This window comes from Pogoniulus pusillus, chromosome 25 (assembly GCF_015220805.1).
Source record: "Pogoniulus pusillus isolate bPogPus1 chromosome 25, bPogPus1.pri, whole genome shotgun sequence".
Lineage (NCBI taxonomy): Eukaryota > Metazoa > Chordata > Aves > Piciformes > Lybiidae > Pogoniulus > Pogoniulus pusillus.
Genome location: NC_087288.1, coordinates 10,388,926 through 10,412,021, shown reverse-complemented (window position 1 = coordinate 10,412,021; position 23,096 = coordinate 10,388,926). Strand labels below are relative to the sequence as shown.

General features: G+C 46.5%; 1 protein-coding gene across 2 annotated transcripts in view; it reads left to right on the top strand.

The window, feature by feature from the left end:
* The first annotated feature begins 501 nt into the window (after positions 1-501).
* The window catches only part of PKDCC (protein kinase domain containing, cytoplasmic), a 37,052-nt gene continuing 14,457 nt past the window's right edge, over positions 502-23,096 (top strand). The window contains exons 1-4 of one of the 2 annotated variants that reach the window (XM_064164398.1): positions 502-1,606; positions 16,747-16,869; positions 19,153-19,424; positions 22,847-22,926. In XM_064164398.1, the coding sequence (XP_064020468.1) occupies positions 956-1,606; positions 16,747-16,869; positions 19,153-19,424; positions 22,847-22,926 (1,126 nt within the window). In that variant the 5' untranslated portion in view covers positions 502-955. The remainder of the gene's footprint in view (positions 1,607-16,746; positions 16,870-19,152; positions 19,425-22,846; positions 22,927-23,096) is intronic. The other variant, XM_064164397.1, reaches the window with a different exon arrangement.

Here is a 23,096-nt window from a genome sequence, read left to right as displayed (position 1 = left end):
AACAGGGCAGAGGCCACCCCATGCCGAGACCATGATTTGTGGCCGTAGTCCCGTGTAAGTGACACGCACCGCCAGCCCGCACACGCCTTGTGCCGTGGCTGGAGGAGCCGCAGCCCAGATCTCGTAGCTTTCAACCTGGCTCATGACCCCGCAGCTCCTGGCTGCAGCCGTCTCGTTTCGGTTTATTTTGAAGGCAAGAAAAGATGAGGGGAAAAGCCATCGGAACCCCCTCTGTGCGGCTCTGTGGCTACGTGTGTGCTTGAGCAACTCTCCGGCCCCCACATCGCCGGCTGAGGACTAGGGCATTCCGCGCAAACCGCTGCGGTGAGACAGGCATGGGACTCATCGCAGCCGCGTAGCGCCCATCTCGCCCAGCAGCAGCACCGGCAGCCCGGGTCCCCCGGCAACCACCGGGAACGAGGCGCCGGTCGGGTGGAGTTCGCTCTACCTCTCCGCCCCGTGCAGCTCCGCTCCGCTCCGCCCCGCCCCACGCTTTCACCGCCGGAGGTCTCGCCCGAGCCTGGGAGATGTAGTCCCGGCTCCCGGGCTCGCCGGCGGCTGACGGGGCTTTGGCAGGGGACTACGTTTCCCAGGCCCCCCTGCTGCTCGGCCGGCCCGCGGGAAGGGCCGAGCTGTCAATCAGTGCGCGTCGGCGTGGGTAGCGAGCCGGGGATCCCCTGCCCCCCCTCCCCCCCCGGCCTCCTCCGCGTCCCGCTAATAATAAGTGTTTCAGAGGCTTAAAAGCAGGGAGGCAAGTGTAATGCAAGCGCAACGTAAAGGGCTGAGCTCTCGGTGAGTGCCCGGGTGCGCTCTACAGCCGGCACAGCCTGGAGAGAAAAAAAGGGGGGCGGGGGGAGAAAAAAAAAAACACAAAAAAAGCCTCGGAGCTGGTTCCCGGGGAAGGGGCGAGAGGAGAGAAATCCGAAAGGCTGGACAAGCTGCCAGCGAAGTGGCGATGAGGCGCAGGAAGACGGCAGTAGCGGCCGGCTGCTGCCTCGCCTTCTTCCTGGGCACCCTGCTGAACGTCCTCTTCATCCCCGTCTCCGAGCACCCGCTGCCCCGCGATGGGGTTCCCCCCTCCCCGCCCGGCTCCCCCGTCGACCCGCCGGAGGAGGAAGGCGGCGGCGGCCCGGCCGCCCTGGAGCAGCAGATCCGCGAGCGCTACGAGGAGGTGCTGCGATACCGGCAACACCGAGCGGTGGCGGCGAGACGGCGGCCGCTGCGGCCGCGGGAGCGGCGCCTGATGGACCTGGCGCCGCCGCGCACCTCGGCAGAGCAGCCGGGGCCGCGGGGCCGAGCGGCGGCGGGGCCTCGAGCCGGCGTCTCGGCCGAGCTCTCGCTGGAGCCGCCGCTGCTGGGCTGCCGCGACATCCGCAATGTCAGTGGCGTGCAGTACTTGGGCTCGGGGTACACTAAGGCTGTCTACAAGGCTGTCCTCAACCGCACGCTGGCCGTGGCGCTGAAGGCGGTGGATTTCGGCGGGCATGACATCGCCCATTGCGTGCGGCAGTTCTCCTCTCTCGGGAACTGCTACCGCCTGGCCGCCTACAAGATCGTCAAGGAGATGATTCTGCTGCAGCGGCTGCGCCACGCCAACGTCCTGCAGGTACGCGGGTCCTGCGCGGCTGGCCGCGGAGCGCCGCCGAGGCGAGTAGGTTGCGCCGATTTCCCTTCGCTTGGCCCCGCCGCGGGTAACTTGTTTGTGCTACCGTTGCTGGTCTGAGCCTGAGTGGGAAGGGGGCCGTGCCACGGAGTCCCCGAGAGTTTTCCCCCGAACGCGCTCCGTGGGGAGCCGCAGCCCCTTCGAGAGGCACGGCGAGGGGGCGGTGGTGCTGACACAGAGGTCCCTGCGGGCATGTCTCCCCCTTTCCCTTCCTATCGCTGGTCCGGAGGCGCGTCGCCGGGCGCTTCCTGCCGGCAGCCCTGCACTGCTAGCGGTGTTCGTCTCCCCGCCGACCAGAACTGCTCTCCCGCGGGGCCCGGGACCCCTGGCCGGGGGGAAGAATGCGGGATGCCTTTGCCGACTGGTGCAGGATTCACCTCACCGGCAACCTCCCTCCACGCCGGTCCCGCGGCTTGCTTTCTGGTCGCTTATCCTCGGAAACAAAATTAATACTGAGGTGAGGGAGAGGACGAGTGCTTGGGAAGGACTCGGGAGATTCAAAATCACTCCCCACATGTGGGAAATAAAGGCCAGCTTGACTTCAGAAGCCGCTTGCTGCGTGTGCACTCCTGGAGAGGAGGCCGAGGGGCAGCCCTGGCAGTGTCTCTCGGCTGCCGCAGGCTCTGAGCCGGCGCCGTGCGGGGTACACGCAGCCCTGGCACGGGGACCAGCCCACGGAGTAACCCACTGGGACGGCCCGAGTGTGAGTCAGTGCGCCGGCACTGCCGCGCTTGCCAAAAGGGCTGCATAATAGGGCTGTTACACATCAGCTTGAATCTCAACGGGTCCATTTGGATGTAAATGCTGGCATGGAAATTCCTATTGCGTTTCGCATAGCATGAGCGTTGCGGTAGAATAAAAAATGAACGTTGGACCAGACTGTCTCACAGTAGGTGCTTTTTGAACTGAATCGAGTAAAGGAGTTTTGTGTTTCTTCTTCAGCAGCAGCAGGAGTACCAGCTTCCCCACGAGAACTATAGATCCCAACGATCAAAGCTCTCAAGTTTCATATACTGTTCAAAGAAAGGGTACTCGCGATTTATCCGCAAGAAAATAGTTATTAACCTTCTTCCTTCCTCCCTTCGTTCCATTTCCCATGTTCTTTCCTCTGTGGTGCTACAAGAACAGTATTTAGCAAACTACACAAAATTGTTCTCTTGGTTAAGGGTGTTGGTTGCTTCTCTCTTTGTTGCTGTGATGAATTAATTTTGGGAAACCTGTGCTTGGGTGCAGGCGTTGTCACTGATTGAGCTGACAGCAGGAAATACACCCCTCAGCTGTGAGCGCTAAGTGGGTTTCTTTTTTCCTCTTCGAGATTGTTTTTGTAGCTCAGTGGAAGCGAGTTGGCCACAGTGAGTTTTAAACTTGTGTTTCTAAAGGTGCAGGTCGTTTCGGTAGGCACTTCCCCGTGTTACTCGTGTGTGGTTTTCTGCTCTGGAAGGTTGATTTGTAAATAGCTCATCTTCCTCACACAATGGAAGTGGACTACCTTGTCTGGGAAGCGTCCTGAGCGGCTGTCGCGGTGTTTTCCAGTGCACGGGAAGGGGGGAGGATAGACAACGGATGGGCAGACTGCGTTACTGTTCCCTCTGCAGTACGGCTTGAAAGAGCCACTATAGTTCACTTTTCCATTTTGGGGTGTCAGGTGGATTATGAAGGGGGAAGTGAAGGTGAGATGTGGTGTATCCCTTGATGGGGAAGGCTGGGGCTGAAGCATCTGGAGAATGAGTAGGCACTTGCATAAACGCTGGGAGGAAAACAGACTCAGTGCTGTGCTGAGAAAATTCTCTCATGGGCAAAACTTCCACGTGTTAATTTGGGCTTCATATTAACATGCCACCCAATTTGAAAATAGATAACATTTAAATCAGAAACATGTTTTCAGTTTTGTTATGATTTTGTCATCATATTTTCTTGTCTGCCCTCTGGCTGGCAGTGCTGTCCTGACTGAGATCTGAAGAGCCCTAAGCCTGTGAACGTCACCTAACTTTTGGTTCAGTTTATTTCATTCTAGAGACTTGTGGGGTGAAGTTGGTGCAGCAGGAGTGAGAAGGGAGGGTTAAGTGTTTGACAAGACCTTACCTTGACAGGAGACAATAGCAGTCGAACTGTTTGTCTTTAGGCAGTCAGCGTGGCTCTGTGGGCCAGGAGCAAGTCTGTAATATGCTGGAGTGGTAAAACAATGCTGAAAATTGGTGCCACCATGCAAGGTGAAATTAACTGATTATGCCTCAGTTAAAATCTCAAAGGGGACAGAATCTCCTTCCCTCAAGACCGATTTTTAGCTTGTGTTCAGCGGTAGCTGGCCCAGGGCTTAGAAATCACACTGTCCAGGATTTGCTGCCAAGGCAGAGGACATCAGTTTAAAAGCAGTTTCTTCCCCTTTTCTGGCTTTTGACAGGCACTTCAGCTTTTATCAGAGCAGTAGCATCTGTACTGCCTACAGATACTAAAGGCACAACACAATATTTGCCGGGCCACCAAAGGCCCGGAGCATTTCTGCCGTTGCTCCTTACCTCTTTTTGGCTCCTTGCCCCCTCCCAGCGGATGCCGACATACCCAAATACGAGCCGGCTGCTATAGATAGCTTGAAGGAACATGACCACCCTCCTGCCACCCTGTCCTGCTGCGGGAGGGCAAGGCTGGCGTACAGCCTGAGCAGTCACCCACCTGCTCGGTGCGGGAAGAGGGGGTCCAGGAGGGTCTTGGGCACGGAGGCATGCAATGATTTTCCCTCTGGTGCCACCTGTGAGTGCTGTCTGGCCACCACTCGGGCTGGAGCCGGTAGGATCCCTGCAACCTCCTGCCTGGGGCTGGAGACAGGGAAGTGGGAGGTCTTCTGCCTCCCCACACCGCAGGAGGCTAGAGGGGAAATTTGCAGCCCCACAACTCGGGGACCCTTCGTGGGCAGCTGTCCTCTCCCTGGACCCTCCCAAGCATCCCCAGTAATGGTCAGAGGCTGTTCAGGGTGAATGCCTTCGTGAGTTTCTTTTGCTGGAAATGAAGTTTTATGTAGGCTCTGTCCTAGGAAGGGGTTTTTTTCCTGTAAATCTCTGGCAGCTGACAGGCTGAAGTGTAGTTTGTAAGATAACAGACTTGTTCTTTACTGTCTCGGCAGTTCCCATTCTGGCCTGTCTCTTGTCAAAAGCAGCTTTTTTTTTTTTTTTTTTTTAAACCATCCTTTTAAAATACTTGATTGTACAATATATGATAGAGGGGAGAGGAGCTCTTTCCAGAAAGCACCACTGCCTTCAGACAATACATTGACATACCCACCGTGCCCTCTGCCTAGGGAAGGAGCCACATGTGTCAGCTCCAGCAGATGTGGTGAATCAACTCTGTAAGAAGAAACATGGAAACCCAGCAAGAGGGAGAGTGGCTTTGCATTAGCCAACGCTGAGATTAAGGCATCTTGCCTTCCTGTTTTGGTTTCTGTGCTTTGCCCATCACTAAAATTGCTAGTGTGCTGGCTGCAGTGCCAGTACTGGGCTCGCCCTTACCCTCACAGCCTTGCTGGCACAGAAGCCACAGAGAAAGGCAGGTGCAGCCTGCAGTGAAAATACATTTGCTTTGGTGTTGAGAAAAGAGAAGTAGTTCATTAAAGTCGATTTAAAAATGAAAGACAGTGGGAAGGAGGAGGAATTGGGTCACTGATTTATTGTAACAGAGGATTTAGTGGCCCACTAATTGCTTTGCAGTCGCTCTGTGTCAAGTGAACGGTGCCTGAGCTCTTCACTTCCCTCCGTGCTGTGGTTTCTTCTCTTGGGAAGTTTAGATGCTGCTGTCTGATTCCTGGCTTTCCCTGCGTTTTAGTGGGGAAGATGATGTCGTGTGCTTTAATTCCTCCCTGCCCGTATTTGAGGAAGGAAAAAATCAAACCATTTGCAGTTAATTTCGAACAATGAGCACGATTGTAAAGACACAAAGGGAATGTTTGATTTACTGTAATAACGCAATTATAGCCCTGGAGTATCAGAATTAAGGGTGTTGCCATTCATGGGCATAAGCGGTTCTTTGGAGGAATTCTTTTGCACTGCTGAAACTGAAGAGAGGGGAGGGAATGTTTGAAACTGCAGACGTTTGGCAGAGTGAAAGCTTGTTTCGGTGACAGCTATTTATCAGCACTTCTAGTGTGAGTTCACATTGATTCAAGGAGCTACCGCCGCCTTAAAAACCCAAAAGCTCAGGGAAAAGGACTGGCCTTTTCTGAAGCCAGTGGAAGACACCAGCTGCGAACAGAATCAGTGGTTTGCTGACTGCCCAAACACAGCCATTTCGTTTGGCTTATTTAGCGTTAAGGTAAAGTTGTAACGTGCAGGTGAAATACTGAGCTTAAAAAAAAAGTCACCATCCAAGTTATGATGTCAAAGCATTTTTTGGTATGAATTGGTTCATTTAGCTCTAGTGTATTTGTAACTGATTTGTTTTAAATGGTCATGATTTACAGAGAGAATATTTATCACTTGGAAAATTAATTGATCCAAGTAGCACTGAAAATAATGCATCTCATGTCGACAAATCGAGTAGACCTAAGAAGTGCTAGCCAATCATCCTATCTTTAAACACCTTTGTTAAAAAAAAAAGATTTTCTTTTCTTTACATGTGGTAATTAGCAGACTTTTCACCCTGATGGTTTCTCCTTAGATATGTGGAGGCCATAGGATAGGGCTATTTTAATTTTAATGTGAGAATTACAATACTAAAGCTGTCTCTACACGTTGCTTATTCCGTGTGGAAGTAGACAGTCTTTCCCAGTCTGAAGAAAATCAATTTACCATTAATTTCCAGTGTAAATGTGTTTGCATAGGGAGTGTATGGACTCCTGAAGATCTGGTCCTTCCCAATACTTGTTGCATGAACCAACTGTTGTTTTCACTGTTGTTAAGCTGTGGTGAAAACAGCTACTCGGGGACCTTTTCTCTGTTGCCAGCGGGTGGCCGCTGAATCCCCTTTGTGGTGGCACTGCTGTAGGATTCCCAGCAACAAGCCTTGATCTGCAGTTGGCAGGATTTTGGCCATAACTACTTTGGGAACTGCTGACACTAGCTGGTGGATGACTGCGTGGAGATTTTGTCATGCTGAATTTTGGATGAGGCAGCAGGTCTTGAGGCAAACCTTTCAAAATGAAGAGCCTAATGAGAATTAACCTTCCAGGATGGAGCTGGTTGCAGTTATCGATGGGGATTTCTGCAAGTTGGAGGGTCCTTTCAGACTGGGAATTTTCTCAAGTAGCTTATTTGAGCCACTCTTGGGACACGTTGTCTAAATATGAATGCGGCTACCACACTCGGTGCGAGAGCAGACCGACACCATCTGTTTAACTGGCGTTAGAATCAGAGGAACTTCAAGTCTCAGGCAGATGAGCCTGCCAAATTCTGTTGCGGTGTCAGGAGAGGTTCACAGCACTTGCTGACCACCTCTTTCCTCTTTAAAAGCTGCCACCACCGCTGCCTGGCAAACAGTGATGGAGCTGCTTCTTTGTTTCACTCGCTTCAGGAACTGCTTCTTTGATTCACTCGCTCCACTGCTTGCTATTGCCATAGATACAACCTGCAGGAAACGAGACACCTGAGTCACTTGGGCATCCTTTGAAAGGGTTAGTGATGGTCGATGTAGGGTGTCAGCGCTGGCCATTTATGTGGGTGGACAGAAAAAAGCAGGCAGTGCCACCTACTGATGGCTCGATTGAGACAGCCCGCTGCTGCTAGCACATGTCCCCTCCGCCCCAAGGAGCTCTCAGTGGAGTGGCGAAGGGCAGAGAGCAGACAGATGTGGTTTGGCGAGAGAAGAAGAATTACACAAAGCGCTTCATTGTTGTGAGACTGCTTCCCAAAAGGCCCAGATGTTATCCCGCACTTTTAAGAGTGAAGAAAGGATCTGTTAACAAGAACTCCAGAGCTGCTGGATGTGCGAAGCTGATACAATTGCAAACCGGCTCTAACCGTCTGTGTCACTGGAAGGCAAGCTGTGTGTCTTGACGTTGAAGTAGCCAAATAATGTTTCCCCCCCTCGAATTGCATGGGAAGGCAAAGGTTGTTCAACTTGCAAAACTGATGGCAGAAAGATCTTTCCATAAGGCACAGACGTTAAAAGGGCTACATCATCCCTCTTTTTGAAAGCAACCTTCATAAAACTAATCCAAATCATTTGTTGAATGATTTCTATGATTGCTTCTCAGTTTTATGTGCCATGTAAATCATTCCAGAAGACTCTGGTTTGAATTTCTGCCTCCTGTATGGGAGCTGATGACTTGCAACCTCATTCAGTTTCTTTCAGGGAAGCCTGGCACTGTTTCTTCTCTGCAGCAGGTTGAGGAGATCACTGGTCACCATGGCATGCTTTGTTCTTGCCTATTTGGTTAGGTGTGGCAATGACTGATCAAGGCCACTTTAACACATCAAGAATCTGCCCTGGATTTTTTTTTTTTTTGTGATCAGTGCAGAACGATGAGGGAAAGTTTTTAGAACTCCTGTCTTCGTTCCCCACTTCCCCAAGTGTAGGGCAGCTAGATAAACCTCTCATCCCTGCTATCTAGGGATAGGGCACGTAGGAACGGTTCAAAGAGGAACAGCCCTGAAGTGGTTGGGAAGTTGGACTAGATGATCACTGTAGGTCCCTTTCAACTGAAATTATCCTATCCTACCCTGTTCCATCCTATCGTTGCAACAGATCTCTGTGACCCTTTTGTACATGCTGTGTCTTTTGATTGCAGCCTGCCATGGTTGGCCAGCAAGGCAGGAGATGACCTCTGGAAGGGCACACTAAGGCTGGCAGAACTCTGTTTTCTCTGACCCTCTCCTCACTGCACGAACAAAGAGAGTGTTGGTGGACTCAGGTGTAACGTGAGGCCATGCTTGGAAGTGTTGCAGCTGTGATTTATGAAATGTCTGTGTCAGGCAAGCTGGGTTTTATTTTGAAAGGTCATTTTCAAGGATATTTGCACCAAGGCAGTGGTCCAGTGGTTCATGGAGATGCCTTGTGGCATCTCTCATTGCAGCTTTTCATTTCTGTGATGGCTGTGAAAAACTTGACAAGAAATGGTTCTCACAGGCATTGTGCTAACATTAATATTCACTCTAGACTAATTTTAAAGGAGTTGTTATTTTTCATCACACTCAGCAGCACTGCTGGTGTAGGTGGCAGACACAACAAATGTGGGTGTTTTATATCATTTTATGGCAAATATGGAACAGTGTATTCTGGGAAGAGTATGTTGTGAGGTTTTTTGTTTTGTTTTGTTGGGGGATTTTTGTGTTTTAGGATTTGTTTGTTTGTTTTTCTTTCTTAGACTGTGTAGCTGAGGATAGACTCCAACTATATTAAAGATGTACATGATAAAGTACAGAGTGGTATGACTCAGATACCTAAGAAAGGAGAATTATGCAGATGAATCTAATACATGTCAAGATTTTCTGGACATGCAATGTACAGAGGCTATTTGCTAGTTTTGTAGTGCAAAATCACATCACAATGAAGGGTTAAACTTGCTGTGCAGTGGAATTGAATGCAGTGGCTGTGGATGGAGGTCGGAGGAGCTTCTGGTCTGGCTACTTACAAGATAATGGACTGCACCTCCAGTGATATCAGCTTGTTTCCATTGAAATCATGGTTGATCTGTTTGTCTTCCATTGGAAGGCTTTACAAAAGTAAGCTGCTTCTGTGACTAAATATTTGCAAGGTTGGTCTTTGAGCTTGTGCAGTGCAATGCAAATTCAAAATGTTATAAACGTTTTTAGTAGAAGTCTGTTCCACTTCAGAGTTAAGGAAAGCAAAGAGAGTAAAAGGGAGGTAAGCTAGTAAATCATCATAGTATATGTCAAAACAGCAGGTGTATGTAGATATGTATGCACATGTGTACATATGAAACGTGGAGATAACCCTTGTGACTATACCAGCAGATCTGGTTAGATATGCATGCACATCTGTGTTATTAAATAATACATTCCCATTTTTCTGTTAATGTGTTTCTATGTTTCGTAACAGGGCCAGCTGTGAGATTTTTTTGTACATTCTAGCTCTTCTGGACTTTAGTGCTAATTGTGATAATGCATTTATAAATAAAAGCCTAGCTAGGTCTGTGAAACTGGAGTGGGTTTTTTTGAATTGCCCACTTCTTGCTCTCAGTTCCAGTATCCAGCAGTGGAGGAAATCCTGCTGCACAGCTATCAGCACGGTTTTGGTCCCATTCTTAAAAGCTTCTGCATAGTGCTGGGAGTGCTCTGTATGATGTATGAAAGTCTTTTTCCAGTGAAGCTCAGTACTTGGCAGGGCTTGGTTGATAGATTGCAATGAGGAAAATCAGTTTGCTTCTTGCACACCACCTCTATATATCCTGTAGCAGAAAGGTTGCAATTGCATTGATAGTTATTAAGTTTAAGCCTTTCAGGAAATTCATCCTTTTTTCCAGGGACATGCATGTTACAAGTTTGTAGATGCTTTGAGGCTGAGGAGGAGTGTCAATATTTAAAAATGGTTAAATATATATTTAAATGTATATAAAATGTGTTAAAATACAGATGCAAATATAAAGCATAAGTATTACATATAGAAACACATATAAATACATATGTGTAATATATACACAAGTGTATACATGTGTGCACAAATGTATATATGTGTATATTTGTATATATACATCATCAGCAAGGAAGGGAGATATTTAAAACTTGAGATCTTAAAGTGACATAAACATTTCTAATCGTGTATCACTAAATCATAGCTGCATCACATCGTTATGGGAGTTCTGTTCTGTGTTCATGTATTTTTGAAAATCAGGGCTTTGGCAAGTGTCAACTACTGTTTCTCTTCATAAAAGTGAGATTTTGGTTGGTTGGTTGGTTTAATTACACTTTTCTGCTGTGGGCAGTTGCCAATCCCTGAGTGATGTAAATGTGATGTTCATTAAACAAAAAAAGGGGGGAAAATTGCAGGTTTTGTGGTTGTAGAGAAGCTCTAAAGATTGTGAGCACTAAAACTTAAGATATTCACTGCAGAGGTGAGTTTTGCCCTTCAGTAGCCCCAGCAGTGATTCCACCACAGCCCAGAAGCCAGGCAGAGCAGGGTTGGCTGAGTCCCGGCTGGGGAAGGTAGCTGGTGGCTGATTTTATCCTTCCAGACTTAGCCATCTCTATATAGAAGTGTAACACTTCGATGTGGGTTCTGGTTTGATACTTATTTTTCTGAAAATCCATCAAGGGTGTGTGCAGTAGTGCAGGAGGGCTCCTTGTTTGTCCAGACTTACTCTGCTGGTGACAGCTTAATAAGCTCCTTTATTTTGTGTTTTTATTCAGTAAGCTTGTTGGCTTTTGTGTAGAGGCTGACCTCTGCTTTTGCCTTCCTTCCCCCACCTCAGCTCCTCTGAAAGGAGCACCTCTGTCTCTGTAATTTGTAGCAAAATGGAGTTGTAAAGAGAGGTAAACTGACTGGCTGTAGGGACAAGGGTTCTTACAAAGCAATGTAAGTTGTGCAGAGGCTGACCTTGTGTGCTCAGCATGCCTAAAAACTCTTGCAGTCAGTGGGAGTTCTGAGTATGTAAAAGCTGATGCAGGACTGAGCACTCATGACTGAGAAAATCCAAATGGCGAGGGAAGGCTTTGGTAAACAGGGCTACTCAAAATGAGTTAATGGCACAGGATGTGAGAACAAGTCAGCATTTCGTATCTGGCATGCACTTTTCTAAACAGGCAGAGATGCATCCTTTTATTGTGACTGTTTGCTATTAAGAGGCTACACAAAAATATATTGGGGTGGCATTTAAACACAGTGACTTGACATAGCAGAAAGATGTGGGACTGTGTTTCTTTCCATTCGTTTAATTGGAACCATGCTGAAAAGGCGTATGAAAACCATCACTCTTGAATATTTCTGAAGTGTAGCTTTGCAATGCTGAGAATGATGTCCAACTTGATAGAGGAGATATTTTGGCTCTTCTTTTGCTTTCAGCTATATTCAGTTTCCCTGTGTGGTTATTTTTCTTGTTACTGTATCCCTCCAGCTTACTGTTTCTTACTTCACTGTCTGGGAATACAAACCATTTTGTCTCATTTCAGAGAAATAAAATGGATTGGGCAAAAACAAAAGGAAGAAAAAAGCATTTGGAGTTGTACCTCTATCCTCTTTTTTTGTCTCTTAAGCCAGCTTCTAAAAAGAAAGGTCTGAGAATTACTGTCTTGTAATACTGGAACATGTCCAGAGAAGGGCACCAAGGCTAATGAGAGGCCTGGAGCACAGCCCTGTGAGAAGAGGCTGAGGGAGCTGGGGGGTGTGCAGCCTGCAGCAGAGGAGGCTCAGGGCAGACCTCATTGCCATCTACAGCTACCTGAAGGGAGGCTGTAGCCAGGTGGGGTTGGTCTCTCCTGCCAGGCAACCAGCAACAGAACAAGGGGACACAGTCTCAAGTTGTGTCGGGGAGGTCCAGGCTGGATGTTAGGAGGAAGTTGTTGGCAGAGAGAGTGATTGGCATTGGAATGGGCTGCCCAGGGAGGTGGAGTCATTGTCTCTGGGGGTGTTCAGGTAAAGCCTGGATGAGGCACTCAGTGCCATGGTCTGGTTGATTGGATGCTTAACTGACTGTTGGGACTTGCCCAGTTTGTAATCATGGTAATTACAGATGCAACTATGGCCACATGTGCATTTTTGCATTTGGCTTCAGGAGTTCATTTAGTAAAGACTGAATATGGCCCAGTACATACTTCATATCTCAGACTTCTGTGCTTGTATAACTTCTATATAATTATGTAATAACAGTGCATCTGGAGAGGTTTCACTTGAGTAAAAGTGATAGCGTTCAGGTTAGATTGTGTATTTTTTGAGTTAGATCTACACTAACTTGCTAAGTACTGTGTTTTTCAGCTTGTTCAACTGAGTTCAGCAACACTCATGCAACAAAATTTCTTATAAGAAAAAAGAGCAATAATGAAATCAAAACTGAGTCAGGTCATTTAAGCATTCACAGTGGATATTAATATAGTAAAATATACACTGAATACTCAGAAAGGAAGTGAAGTCTTTTGCAAAGGCACAGGTTTGATACTAAAATGAAAGAATGATTTATGAGCAGAGTTTCTGCTCTCTTGAGAACCAATCTAAATCATTATTGCTACTGTTGACATCATGGACCAAGACAAAATAGACACGGACAGATACTGGTACTCATTTCTACTTAGTTGTTTGTGTGCAAATAAATAGGTAATAATTCCTCCTTATTTTGTGTGCATGCATATGTAGGTGTTACACTTTTGTAACCAAATGAATATATATTTGCTGTTTGTCACCTGTATTTCTATTCCTGGGCAGATTTTTTGCAAACACTGGGGACGTCTAATGAAGACTGCTCTCTTTTTTGGTATTCAATGTTCCTGTGAACCAGCAGTTATTTTAATACTGTCACTTCTCAATCTGGAGTGCTTGATCATTTTCCCTGTGACTTTTTCCTCAATGGGTAGTATTACTGTGCTGAAGACAAGAGCCGAACTCTGCAGCTGATACAGAAAGAGATGTTACATTTTGACACTCAGAAGTGAGTGATCTCAAACCTACTGAATTTCATCCTGCAGCCTTAGTTTGCCCTGCATGAGATGTGAAACACCTAGTGAGAACTACAGAATCCAGCTTGTCTCTTTAGGCCTGGAGCACAAACCATATGAGGAGAGGCTGAGGGAGCTGGGTTTTTTTAGCCTAGAGAAGAGGAGGCTCAGGGGTGACCTCACTGCTGTCTACAACTATCTGAAGGGAGGTTGTAACCAGCTGGGGGTTGGTCTCTTCTCCCAGACAACCAGCAACAGAACAAGGGGACACAGTCTCAAGTTGTGCCAGGGGAAGTATAGGCTGGATGTTAGGAGGAAGTTGTTGCCAGAGAGAGTGATTGGCATTGGAATGGGCTGCCCAGGGAGGTGGTGGAGTCACTGTCCCTGGAGGTGTTCAAGAAAAGACTGGATGAGTCACTTAGTGCCATGGTCTGGTTGACTGGGTAGGGCTGGGTGCTAGGTTGGACTGGATGATCTTGGAGGTCTCTTCCAACCTGCTTGATTCTATTCTATGAACATGGATATTGTATTAAATATTTTCATTTAGTTTTGTTTCTTGTTAGTTCAGAAGGCTTGAAAAATTGTCCTGATGTGATCCTCTATGGTAGTTTGCAGCATACATTTAACTCCTGTCAATAAACTGTACATCAGGGGTGTCACAGATGATAAGGAACAAACCCAAGTCTTGTCTGGAGGGCTCTAAATTAAGAAATTGTTGCTGTTGCAATCCTTGTCGTGGTTGTGACAGTAAAGAGATAGGTCTCTTTTGCTATTTCAAATGTTCCTGTTGGCATCTATCACAAATTCTCTGTTGTGCACAGATGCCAAAGCTTTCTTGGCATGTTTTAAAATAAATTCTGATAGCTCTTTTTTTGTTTAGGTTAATGGTGATGTGTAAGCAGTTGTTTGAAACACAGCACCATTTTTACACCAGAAAGAAAAACTGTTTACTTATTTTACATTTTTTGGCACCCTTTTTTCCTCTGAATGTAGACAGCTACAGTCAGAGCTAGCAGAACAGTTTATAACAGATCTGGTATTTGCTGACTTTAGCCTGCTCTTTGCTTTTCTGCCTTGGAGAGTTGCACGCAGTAGGAATGTACTCAAATCTGCCTCACTCTGCTCCCTCCAGTGATGGCACTCACTTGTCTGTCTCTCTGCTCTCCTGGTGAATTAGGGTCAGTCTCTGCTCTGGTCCACGTGAGCCTGGGTTCTTCTGCAGGACCATATCTGAGTCCCCTCATCTCAGAGGAGACCCTCATCTTCCCTGAGCTAGTTCCCTGAAAACACAAATTACTCAGGGCAAGGAAGCAGAGGAACAGCAACAGGGCATTTATAGTGCTGCGTTTTCACACAGACTCTTTTATTGTGTGGTTTATTTGATGGGGGCAGAAATTACACTTAATTTTATTTCGTGTGCCTGTGGTTCTGGCTGGAAAGTTGCAATCAGATCCTTATCAGGTTCATTTAACTGCCTCTCTGCCAGGGCTTGGCAGTGAGTTTGCAAAAGCTTGTCCTCCAGCCCTCAGACATTGTCCCACTCCATATAAAGTAAGCTATCTCTTCTTTAAATATTCTTGTGCAATTATTTATGCAAGTAAAAATTGATTATTCAAATGTCCTTAAAAAGCAAATACAAGAAGGAGCTGGAGCTTAGCTGAAACTGCCATTTAACTGCTTGTAAGTTGAAGAAGCTAGTGGCAGATAGTCTTTTGGAGCATTTGCCCTTCTTTAATGATACTGCACAAAAAAGTCCATCAAGTAACAATTTCTGTCTGGGAAGAGATAAATTTTGGCATTGCAGTTGCTTTTCAGGTTTCTGTGTTGTTGAAATGCACATTACCATCCAAGGCACAAGCAGTAGTCCCATGGGAAATGGCATAAAAATCTATTTGGCAATGTCTTTTGAGCAGAAAATCAGTCACAGTATCACAGTATTATCAGGGTTGGAAGAGACCTCATAGATCATCAAGTCCAACCCTTTACCACAGAGCTCAAGGCTAGACCATGGCACCAAGTGCCACGTCCAATCCTGCCTTGAACAGCTGCAGGGACGGTGACTCCACCACCTCCCTGGGCAGCCTGAGTTCCTGTCTTCCCTCACTAAGTCCTGTTGACCCAGCTATTGCATAGGGGAAGCTAGTTTTCCTTGGACAGACTACTGTTCCTGTATTCATGGATATTTTAGATTACTATGCATTTTTTTTCTTACCACGTTTGTGGTGAATGGCCCTGTCTGGACTCCAGGTGCCCGTCGAAGCAGCTCTGTGACTTCCCTTTATGACTCACCTCCTGATCTGGACAGGGGACAGGGGACCAGTGAAAGATCACTGAACAATTACTGTCATGGGCAAGCCAGACCTGACTTGAGAAAAAAATATTACCAACCAAATTACAGGAGGACAAGAAATAACCCAAAACCTTAAAAAAACCTTCCCCTAACCCCTTCCTCCTTCTTGGGCTTAACTCCCAAATTCTCTGCCTCCTCCACCGCCATGGTGAAGGGGGATAGGGAATGGGGTCACAGTCAGTTCATCATGTGTTGTCTCTGCCACTGCTTCCTCCTCAGAGTGAGGACTCTTCACATTCATCCTCTGCTCCAGTGTGGGGTCTTTCCTATAGGAAGCAGTCCTCCATTAACTTCTCCAATGTGAGTCCTTCCCACAGGCTACCATTCTTCATTAACTGCTCCAGTATGGATTCCTTCCATGGGGTACAGTCTTTCAGGAGCAGACTACTCCAGCAGGGTCACAATTCCTGCCAGCAAATCTGCTCCACTGTGGGCTTCTTGCTCCATGGGTCCACAGGTCCTACCAGGAGCTCACCCCAGCAGGGGCTTCCCATGGGGTCACGGCCTCCTTTGGGCATCCAGCTGCTCCAGTGAGGACTCCTCCACGGGCTGCAGGTGGATTTCTGCTCTAGTGTTAACTTCCATGGGCTGCAGGGGAACAAACTGTCTCCCCGTGGTTTGTGTTGTGGGCTGCAGCAGAATCACTGCTCTGGCACCTGAGTGGCTCTCCCCTTTCCTCTTCGCTGACCTTGGTGTCTGCAGGGCTGTTTCTTTCATGTGCTCTCTCTCCTTTCTCCCAACTTTAATTGCACAGGTTTTTTTTTCCCTCCTTTTTGAATACATTGTCCCAGAGTCACTACTGCTGACATTGATAGGCTTGGGCTAGGCCAGCAGTGGATCTGTCTTGAGCTGGCTGGAATTGGCTTTATAAGCTTCTAGCAGCTTCTCACAGAAACTACCTCTGTAGTCAGCTGCTACCCAAACCTTGCCACATGAAATCAATACAACATTCCTTGAGATAAGATGCTGTATGGAGGGATATGCAGGAGCCACTTCACATGATGATGCCCACATGAGACTTCACTAGAGAATTTAGGAGTTTCAAGGGAGTGTTCCTCAAATGAGAGGACACAGAAGCCACTGAGGGGCAGCTTCTAGGCAATACTCAGAGCCTTGTTAGAAATGCTTACACCTCATCTGTGGAGAAACATAAAAGCATGTTGAGTTATGTTGTGCTAATATTGCCTGGTTGTGATTTTTTTTTCCAGCTCTATGGCTATTGCTACCAAGATAGCAATGACATCCCAGACACGCTGACAACCATCACTGAACTAGGCTCGCCTTTAGAGATGATTCAGCTTTTACAAACATCCTGGGAGGATAGATTTCGAGTGAGTAACAGTTGTTTTAAAAAGGACTTTTAAGAGAGTGATGAGTACAAAATAACATCAGTCATCAAGCGGTATTTGCAGTGCAGTTCACATTTGTTAAACGTTTGCTTTGCATGTGATTACATCTTGGATTAGAAACAACAAATAGCACTCCCTTTCTGCAGTGCTTCAGGCATCATGCTATTTTGTCTGTTGATGTTATCTAATTGTAGCTGGTTATATGCTTTATACATGAGATCTTCAAACATTTCTTACTTGTTAAAGCTTGAGGCCCAAGGTTTTTGGCATTGAGCATTGCGCTCTGCAACTGGGATTTAAACAATAGAAGGATGTTACATTTCTCTCCTGATCCTTATCATTGGGTTTAGAATTATTTTCTACTGCTTCCTGCTCTATTCATCTTTTACTGGGGAAAGAGTGAAGTAAATGTACACAGATCTCAAGCCCAGGTTGTCTGCCATGCTGGCAATTTACCAGGAGCACGAAGGTCACACTTAATTTGTCCAAAATGAAGCCAGACTGCAGCAATGCTTTGATCAAGACAGCACTGTCTTGCGTGGTGTGTAGTGGGATGTGTGTCATTGACTGAGCTTATCTCCCTAAGATATTGCAAGGCAGCAGCAGTCTTCATCTAAAACACTTTGGATTGTATGGCTACATCCACACTAGAAAACAAAAAATGCACCTGACTGATCTGGGAGACAATCCAGCAAGGTGCAGCCCACATCTGTACTGTGTGCAGCAGAGGTGTGTGTGATAGAGAGCAAAGCCTTCACCTGTGTGCCTAGAGGTTGTCACACAGGGGCATTTGCAGCCCCAGCCTGACAACAGGTACACCAGGCAGCAGCCCATCAGGGTTGGTCACAGACTTCCAGTGTAGGAGCAGCAGCAGCTTTTAGGCATTTGAGAAGAGTCAATAATTTCAGATGTCAACTTGTATTTTTATTCAAGCTAAATTCTGGGTGCATTATCAATTGAAGATAGGTGTATTATGGGTTAGTTTAGGCTGGATGTGCCTTTTGTGTACATGTAGCATATTGTGAAGTGGCACATACATGAATCCTGTGTTGTTCTACAAGGAAGAAAAGAGTGCTAAAGTCTGACCTTCCAGCTATAGGCATCTCCATGTCCACTATGGTATCCATTAAGTAGGATAAAAATACTCTTTTCTGGTAAAGAAGGAAATAATTACAGAGGTGTAAGGTAGCCCTAGTGTTCCACAGGTGAAGGGTTTGTGAAGGATAACTTCAGATACACTCAGCCTTCATATGAAGGATGCATTTCAGTGCTCACCTGAGGCCTGAATTTGCATTTATGCCCTGAGACTGCATTTGCATGTGGCTGCTTGAATGCACGTGACTGTAGCCTTGTATTTTAGCAGAAAACAAAGATTACATATAAACAATAAAAACCTTGCTAGACTGAATTAGACCTGTTGTTAATTTAATACATACAATAAAAAAATCCAGTATTTAACTGTGTACATATTAATGCTACCTTTACATTAACATGTTACGTAGTGAATTCTGAAGGAATGCATGAATTGAAAACACTGCTTTGGTAGGAAGTCTGAGTTCAGCATTCATGGTGTTTGGAGTCTGCTAATAGTTAGTTTAGTTTCTAACCTGCAATTTAAAAGTTCACTATCAGTGAGGAGCTCCCACCCCAGCCTCAAGTGGCACACGAGTGTCCACCAAGATAGACCTACTAAGGTAGATGGACTTACATGCTTACCATGAAGCAGCTGTGAGGCTTGCCCTTTTGGGAATTTGCTTCCTTTTCCCCTGCAAAAAGGCAAACATAATAGGAACAAGTGGGAAAAACAAAACAAAGCCAACTATAAAAGCAGTTAAAAGGCAGGATCAGTATGTGGGCAATGCAGACACTGTCTGCAGTTGGAGCTCTGGGCGTGGGCACGGAGGGGTCTGGCCAGAACTTCCAGACCTGGAGTCTGTAAAAGAGCAGAATCAGGCTGCATGGTCAAGGCCTGTGTGTAATGTGTTATTAAAAGTTAATGTTTTTATTCCTATGAAAAGTAAGAATAGCAACAATGAGCCCTGCTTCAAGAATAGTGTGGGAAAGCACTGGTAAAGAAGCTTATTCTTGTTTCAAGTGTTTTACAATCAGCTAAGTTAATCCTACCAGAAATATCTTAGTGATGGGATTGAGTTTTGAGAGTAAGTCATAGTGCTTATATTTGAGAGATGTTTATGAATGCCTCTTCAGCTGAAATGGTTTTGTACTGGGAAAATAACACAAGTGTTCTGCACTTCTGCATTTCAGATATGTCTCAGCTTGGTTCGGCTCCTGCATTACTTGGCTCACTCTCCGCTGGGCTCTGTGACGTTACTGGACTTTCGTCCTCGGCAGTTTGTGCTTGTGGATGGGGAACTGAAGGTGACAGATCTGGATGATGCCAGCATTGAGGAGAGCTCTTGCACCAGTAACAGTGACTGCTTCATGGAATTCCCCGCCAGGAACTTCACCCTCCCCTGTTCGGTTGAGGGACGGTGTCAGAGTATGAACGAAAAGAGGAATCTCTACAATGCCTACAGGTACGAGATGGGGTAAGATGAGAGGGAACTGCAAGTGGGCAAAAAGCATCCTTTATAGTTATTCACATCAGTGAGTACATATGGTCTCAGAACCATTACTTAAGTAAGCCAATCCAGGAATAAGTGTTTTGTTAGTGATAATACACAGCATTTATTATTCTGGAGACATTTTGCATACTTTGCATGTGATTCACCACTTGATCATTGACTTCATCCCACTGAATTCTTCATAGAAACAAAGATTTTCACAGGAGTGGAACAGAGGTGCCCATGGAGATGGGGGCCCTTTAGCTCTGGGGTGAAATGGTTCAGGTGGCTCCTCAGTGTGAGTTAAGAGGGATTGTTACAGGTTTCTCATCACTAGCTGAGCAAAGGCCTGGCTTCAGATTTAGAACTGAGTTAAGAGCTCAGCTCCTGTCCTGTGCTCTGGTTCAGTGTTCTGCATCTCACCAGAGCCTGCTATCATAGAGCTCTAACAGGATCCTGTGCAGCTATGGGGCCATCAAGACCCTCAGTTAAGGACAGTCTGGGGAGCTTGTTCCTCGTGCTGCTTCTGCCCCATGGCAGTGCTGTGCCTGCGACAGGGGATGGCTCATACCTGACTGCGAGGCCACACTGAAGAAAGTGTTCAGATGGTGTGTGCATCAAACTGGATTTTAAACATTTCTCTGCATTCACAGCAGAGTCCTTCTGGGTGATGGCTTTGTGTTTGTGGTCTGGGCTCTCCCCTGTCAGCTTTTGCTTCCCTTGGAGCTATGCAAGCTACTGGAGGAGCTGTGTTGTTGCTCTTCATGGAGCTGGTAGCTCAGCGCCATGCTTCTGTTGCCATCTCTTCAGCTGACAGGCACTACTGAGGGCAGGCAGCTGCCTTGTCTGATCCAGAGAGGAGGACAGAGGATCTCAAAGCAATGCCATAGTAGTGTGCTTGTTTCTTAGACTTCCCTTTCAAGTATCATGCCATTCACTGCCTGCCAGACCATGGTGAGGAGAGGCTTCTCCAAAGAGAGTCTCCACTTTGGTCCCAGGACACTCACCAGCATGCGTATTGTGTTAGCTGACCACACTGAAATGGGCTGCATCACATGACAGCCATCTGCAGTTGTGCAGCACAGCTTTTAGTCTGTCCTGCAAGATTTTCCATTCTCATTTGCTTGACTTCAAAATCTTCCTTAGCTTGCTAGATTTTGGTTGAGATTGGTTTACTGATCGGGCTAAGAAATCTTGAACAGACATCCATTGGTCCTGATCCTAAGTGAGGATGTGTGTGCTGTGGGGTGAGCTTGAGGGGCTGGAGAGCAGGCGGGAAGAAAGGGACCCGGGGATACTGGTAGATAGTAGCTGAACGTGAGGCAGCAGTGTGCCCAGGTGGCCAAGAGAGCCAATGGCATCCTGGCCTGGATCAAGAACAGTGTGGCTGGATGTTAGGAGGAAGTTCTTGCCAGAGAGTGACTGGCATTGGAATGGGCTGCCCAGGGATATGGTGGAGTCACCATCCCTGGAGGTGTCAAAGGAAAGCCTGGATGAGGCACTTAGTGCCGTGGTCTGGTTGATTGGCTAGGGCTGGGTGCTAGGTTGGACTGAATGATCTTGGAGGTCTCTTCCAACCTGCTTGATTCTATGATTGCAGCAGGTTGCATGTCTGGCTGAAGGAAGCAGCCCTTTTCTGTTACAGTTCTTAGTGTTGCCTTTGAGCCATGTACCAATGTGTAATGCTCACACAGTGCCCCAGTGTTTGCAGCCCCTGCTTCTGCTTGATTGGATAGAGACAGAGTGATGTTGTTCAGCAGCAGATGCATGTTTTGTAGGCTGCTATCACTCATTCTAGGGCGCTATCAACAAACTGCACACTTGTCTGGAGAGTTTAAATCCTCACTTCATTAGGGGTAGTCCTCTGAAATTCAGATTTTTATGAGTGCAGTCGTTGCTGTAGGGTTAGAGATTGCCCTCAGTAAAGGTTGCTGCTGGTGCCATTAGGTTGAAGTCAAAGGCGACTATATGTCAAACAATGAATAAATCCCTTGTAATTGTAAAGTACAGCACACCCTAGCCTTGAAAGCATAATTAGCCTAGCTAGCTGGTTTCTTTATGAGGTAAATAATTAAAGGAGAGAAAACATTTTTGGAGGAACTCTCCTCTGCAAGGACTGGTCCATCTTTACTCTCACATGGTTAGGTGACCTTCTCGCACAGATGCATCTTTATGGGTTTTCCTCCAAATGTTTGAAGGAAAAACTTTCAATGCACAGCTTTAAAAGTAAGGGTAATTAGTATTCTGAACTATTAACCAGTGTCAGAGATGAATTCTCTGCCACTGACTATTTTTGAGATCAGTTCTCGAAAAGTATAATGAAAGGAAAAAAAGGCTGAAGGAGCAAATGTAAGAGGATCAGACAGTTTGTGTTATACAGGTCACGAGGGAGGGATTGCACTGACTCTGGCCCGATGGATAACAAATGTTCCTGCAGCTAAGTTGTGTAGGTGCCAGGCTCTCTACTTGTCAGAATTTCTCATGTAGGTGTTTGCATTAGAGCAAGTCATATATTTCTATAGCCACAGAAAAACAATAACCTTGCTTGCATCCATCCAGCACAAAGCAAATGACATCTACTGATGTCCTGTCGTTACAAGACTTTGCCAGTAGTCCTTCCCCAGCCTTCCTGTAGGTCTGCTTCGGATACTGAAAGGTCACTTATGAGGTCTCCCCAAAGCCTTCTCTTCTCCAGCCTGCAGAGCCCCAACTCTCTCAGCCTGTCCTCATAGCAGAGCTGCTGCAGCCCTCTCAGCATCTTCGTGGCCTCCTCTGGACTTGCTCTAACAATTCCCTGTCCTGCTTGTGCTGGGGGCTCCAGAACTGCACACAGTACTCCAAGTGGGGTCTGATGAGAGCAGAGTGCATCTTGAGCTCAGATAAACAATAAGAAAAGAAAAGACATTCTGAATTGCAGTGTCATTGAGACAATAGTAGGCAGCTTTCTCGTGGCAATTATTTTGAGTCTCTAAGAAAACTGTGGACATGAAAGTAATAGTCAGTTATTTGAAGTGAGCAGATACTGGATTTGTGCAGTTTCAGGGTCCCAAAACCCCTCTGAGGAGTTGATGATATCCTTTTAGGTTCTTTTAAGGTTATAGACAGCTTTGCAAATAGTCACAATCCATGGAGCTTAACAGCAAATGTCTGTATTAATGGAACACTTACATGTAGTTACAAGGCAGCCTTGTGTGTAACAGTGCGGTCTAGGTATGCCAGACAGCTGTGTGAATAGTCTCAGCTATGTATTTATTTGACTGTAGAATATGATTATATTTCCTGACTAGGTCAGCTTATAAGCAATAGGAATTTTACTCCTTGTGTTGTTCAATAGTTACCAGACATCAGTAAATTGTTTTTAAGGTTTTTCAATATGTGTTACTTCTCCATTGCAGGTTTTTTTTTACATATCTTCTTCCACACAGTGCTCCATCCTCACTGAGACCATTACTGGATAAGATAGTCAATGCAACAGGTAATCACAATAAACATGATAATGCCAAGTAATTTCCTTCCTAAGTGTAACTGTCATGCTTTGGATAGGAAGGATGCTGCGTTTTATGTTCACTGCAATGTAAATAGATTGTTTTTCTATCCAAGATAGAACTTCCTTAATACAGAGAAGGAAAGAAAGGCACCATATAC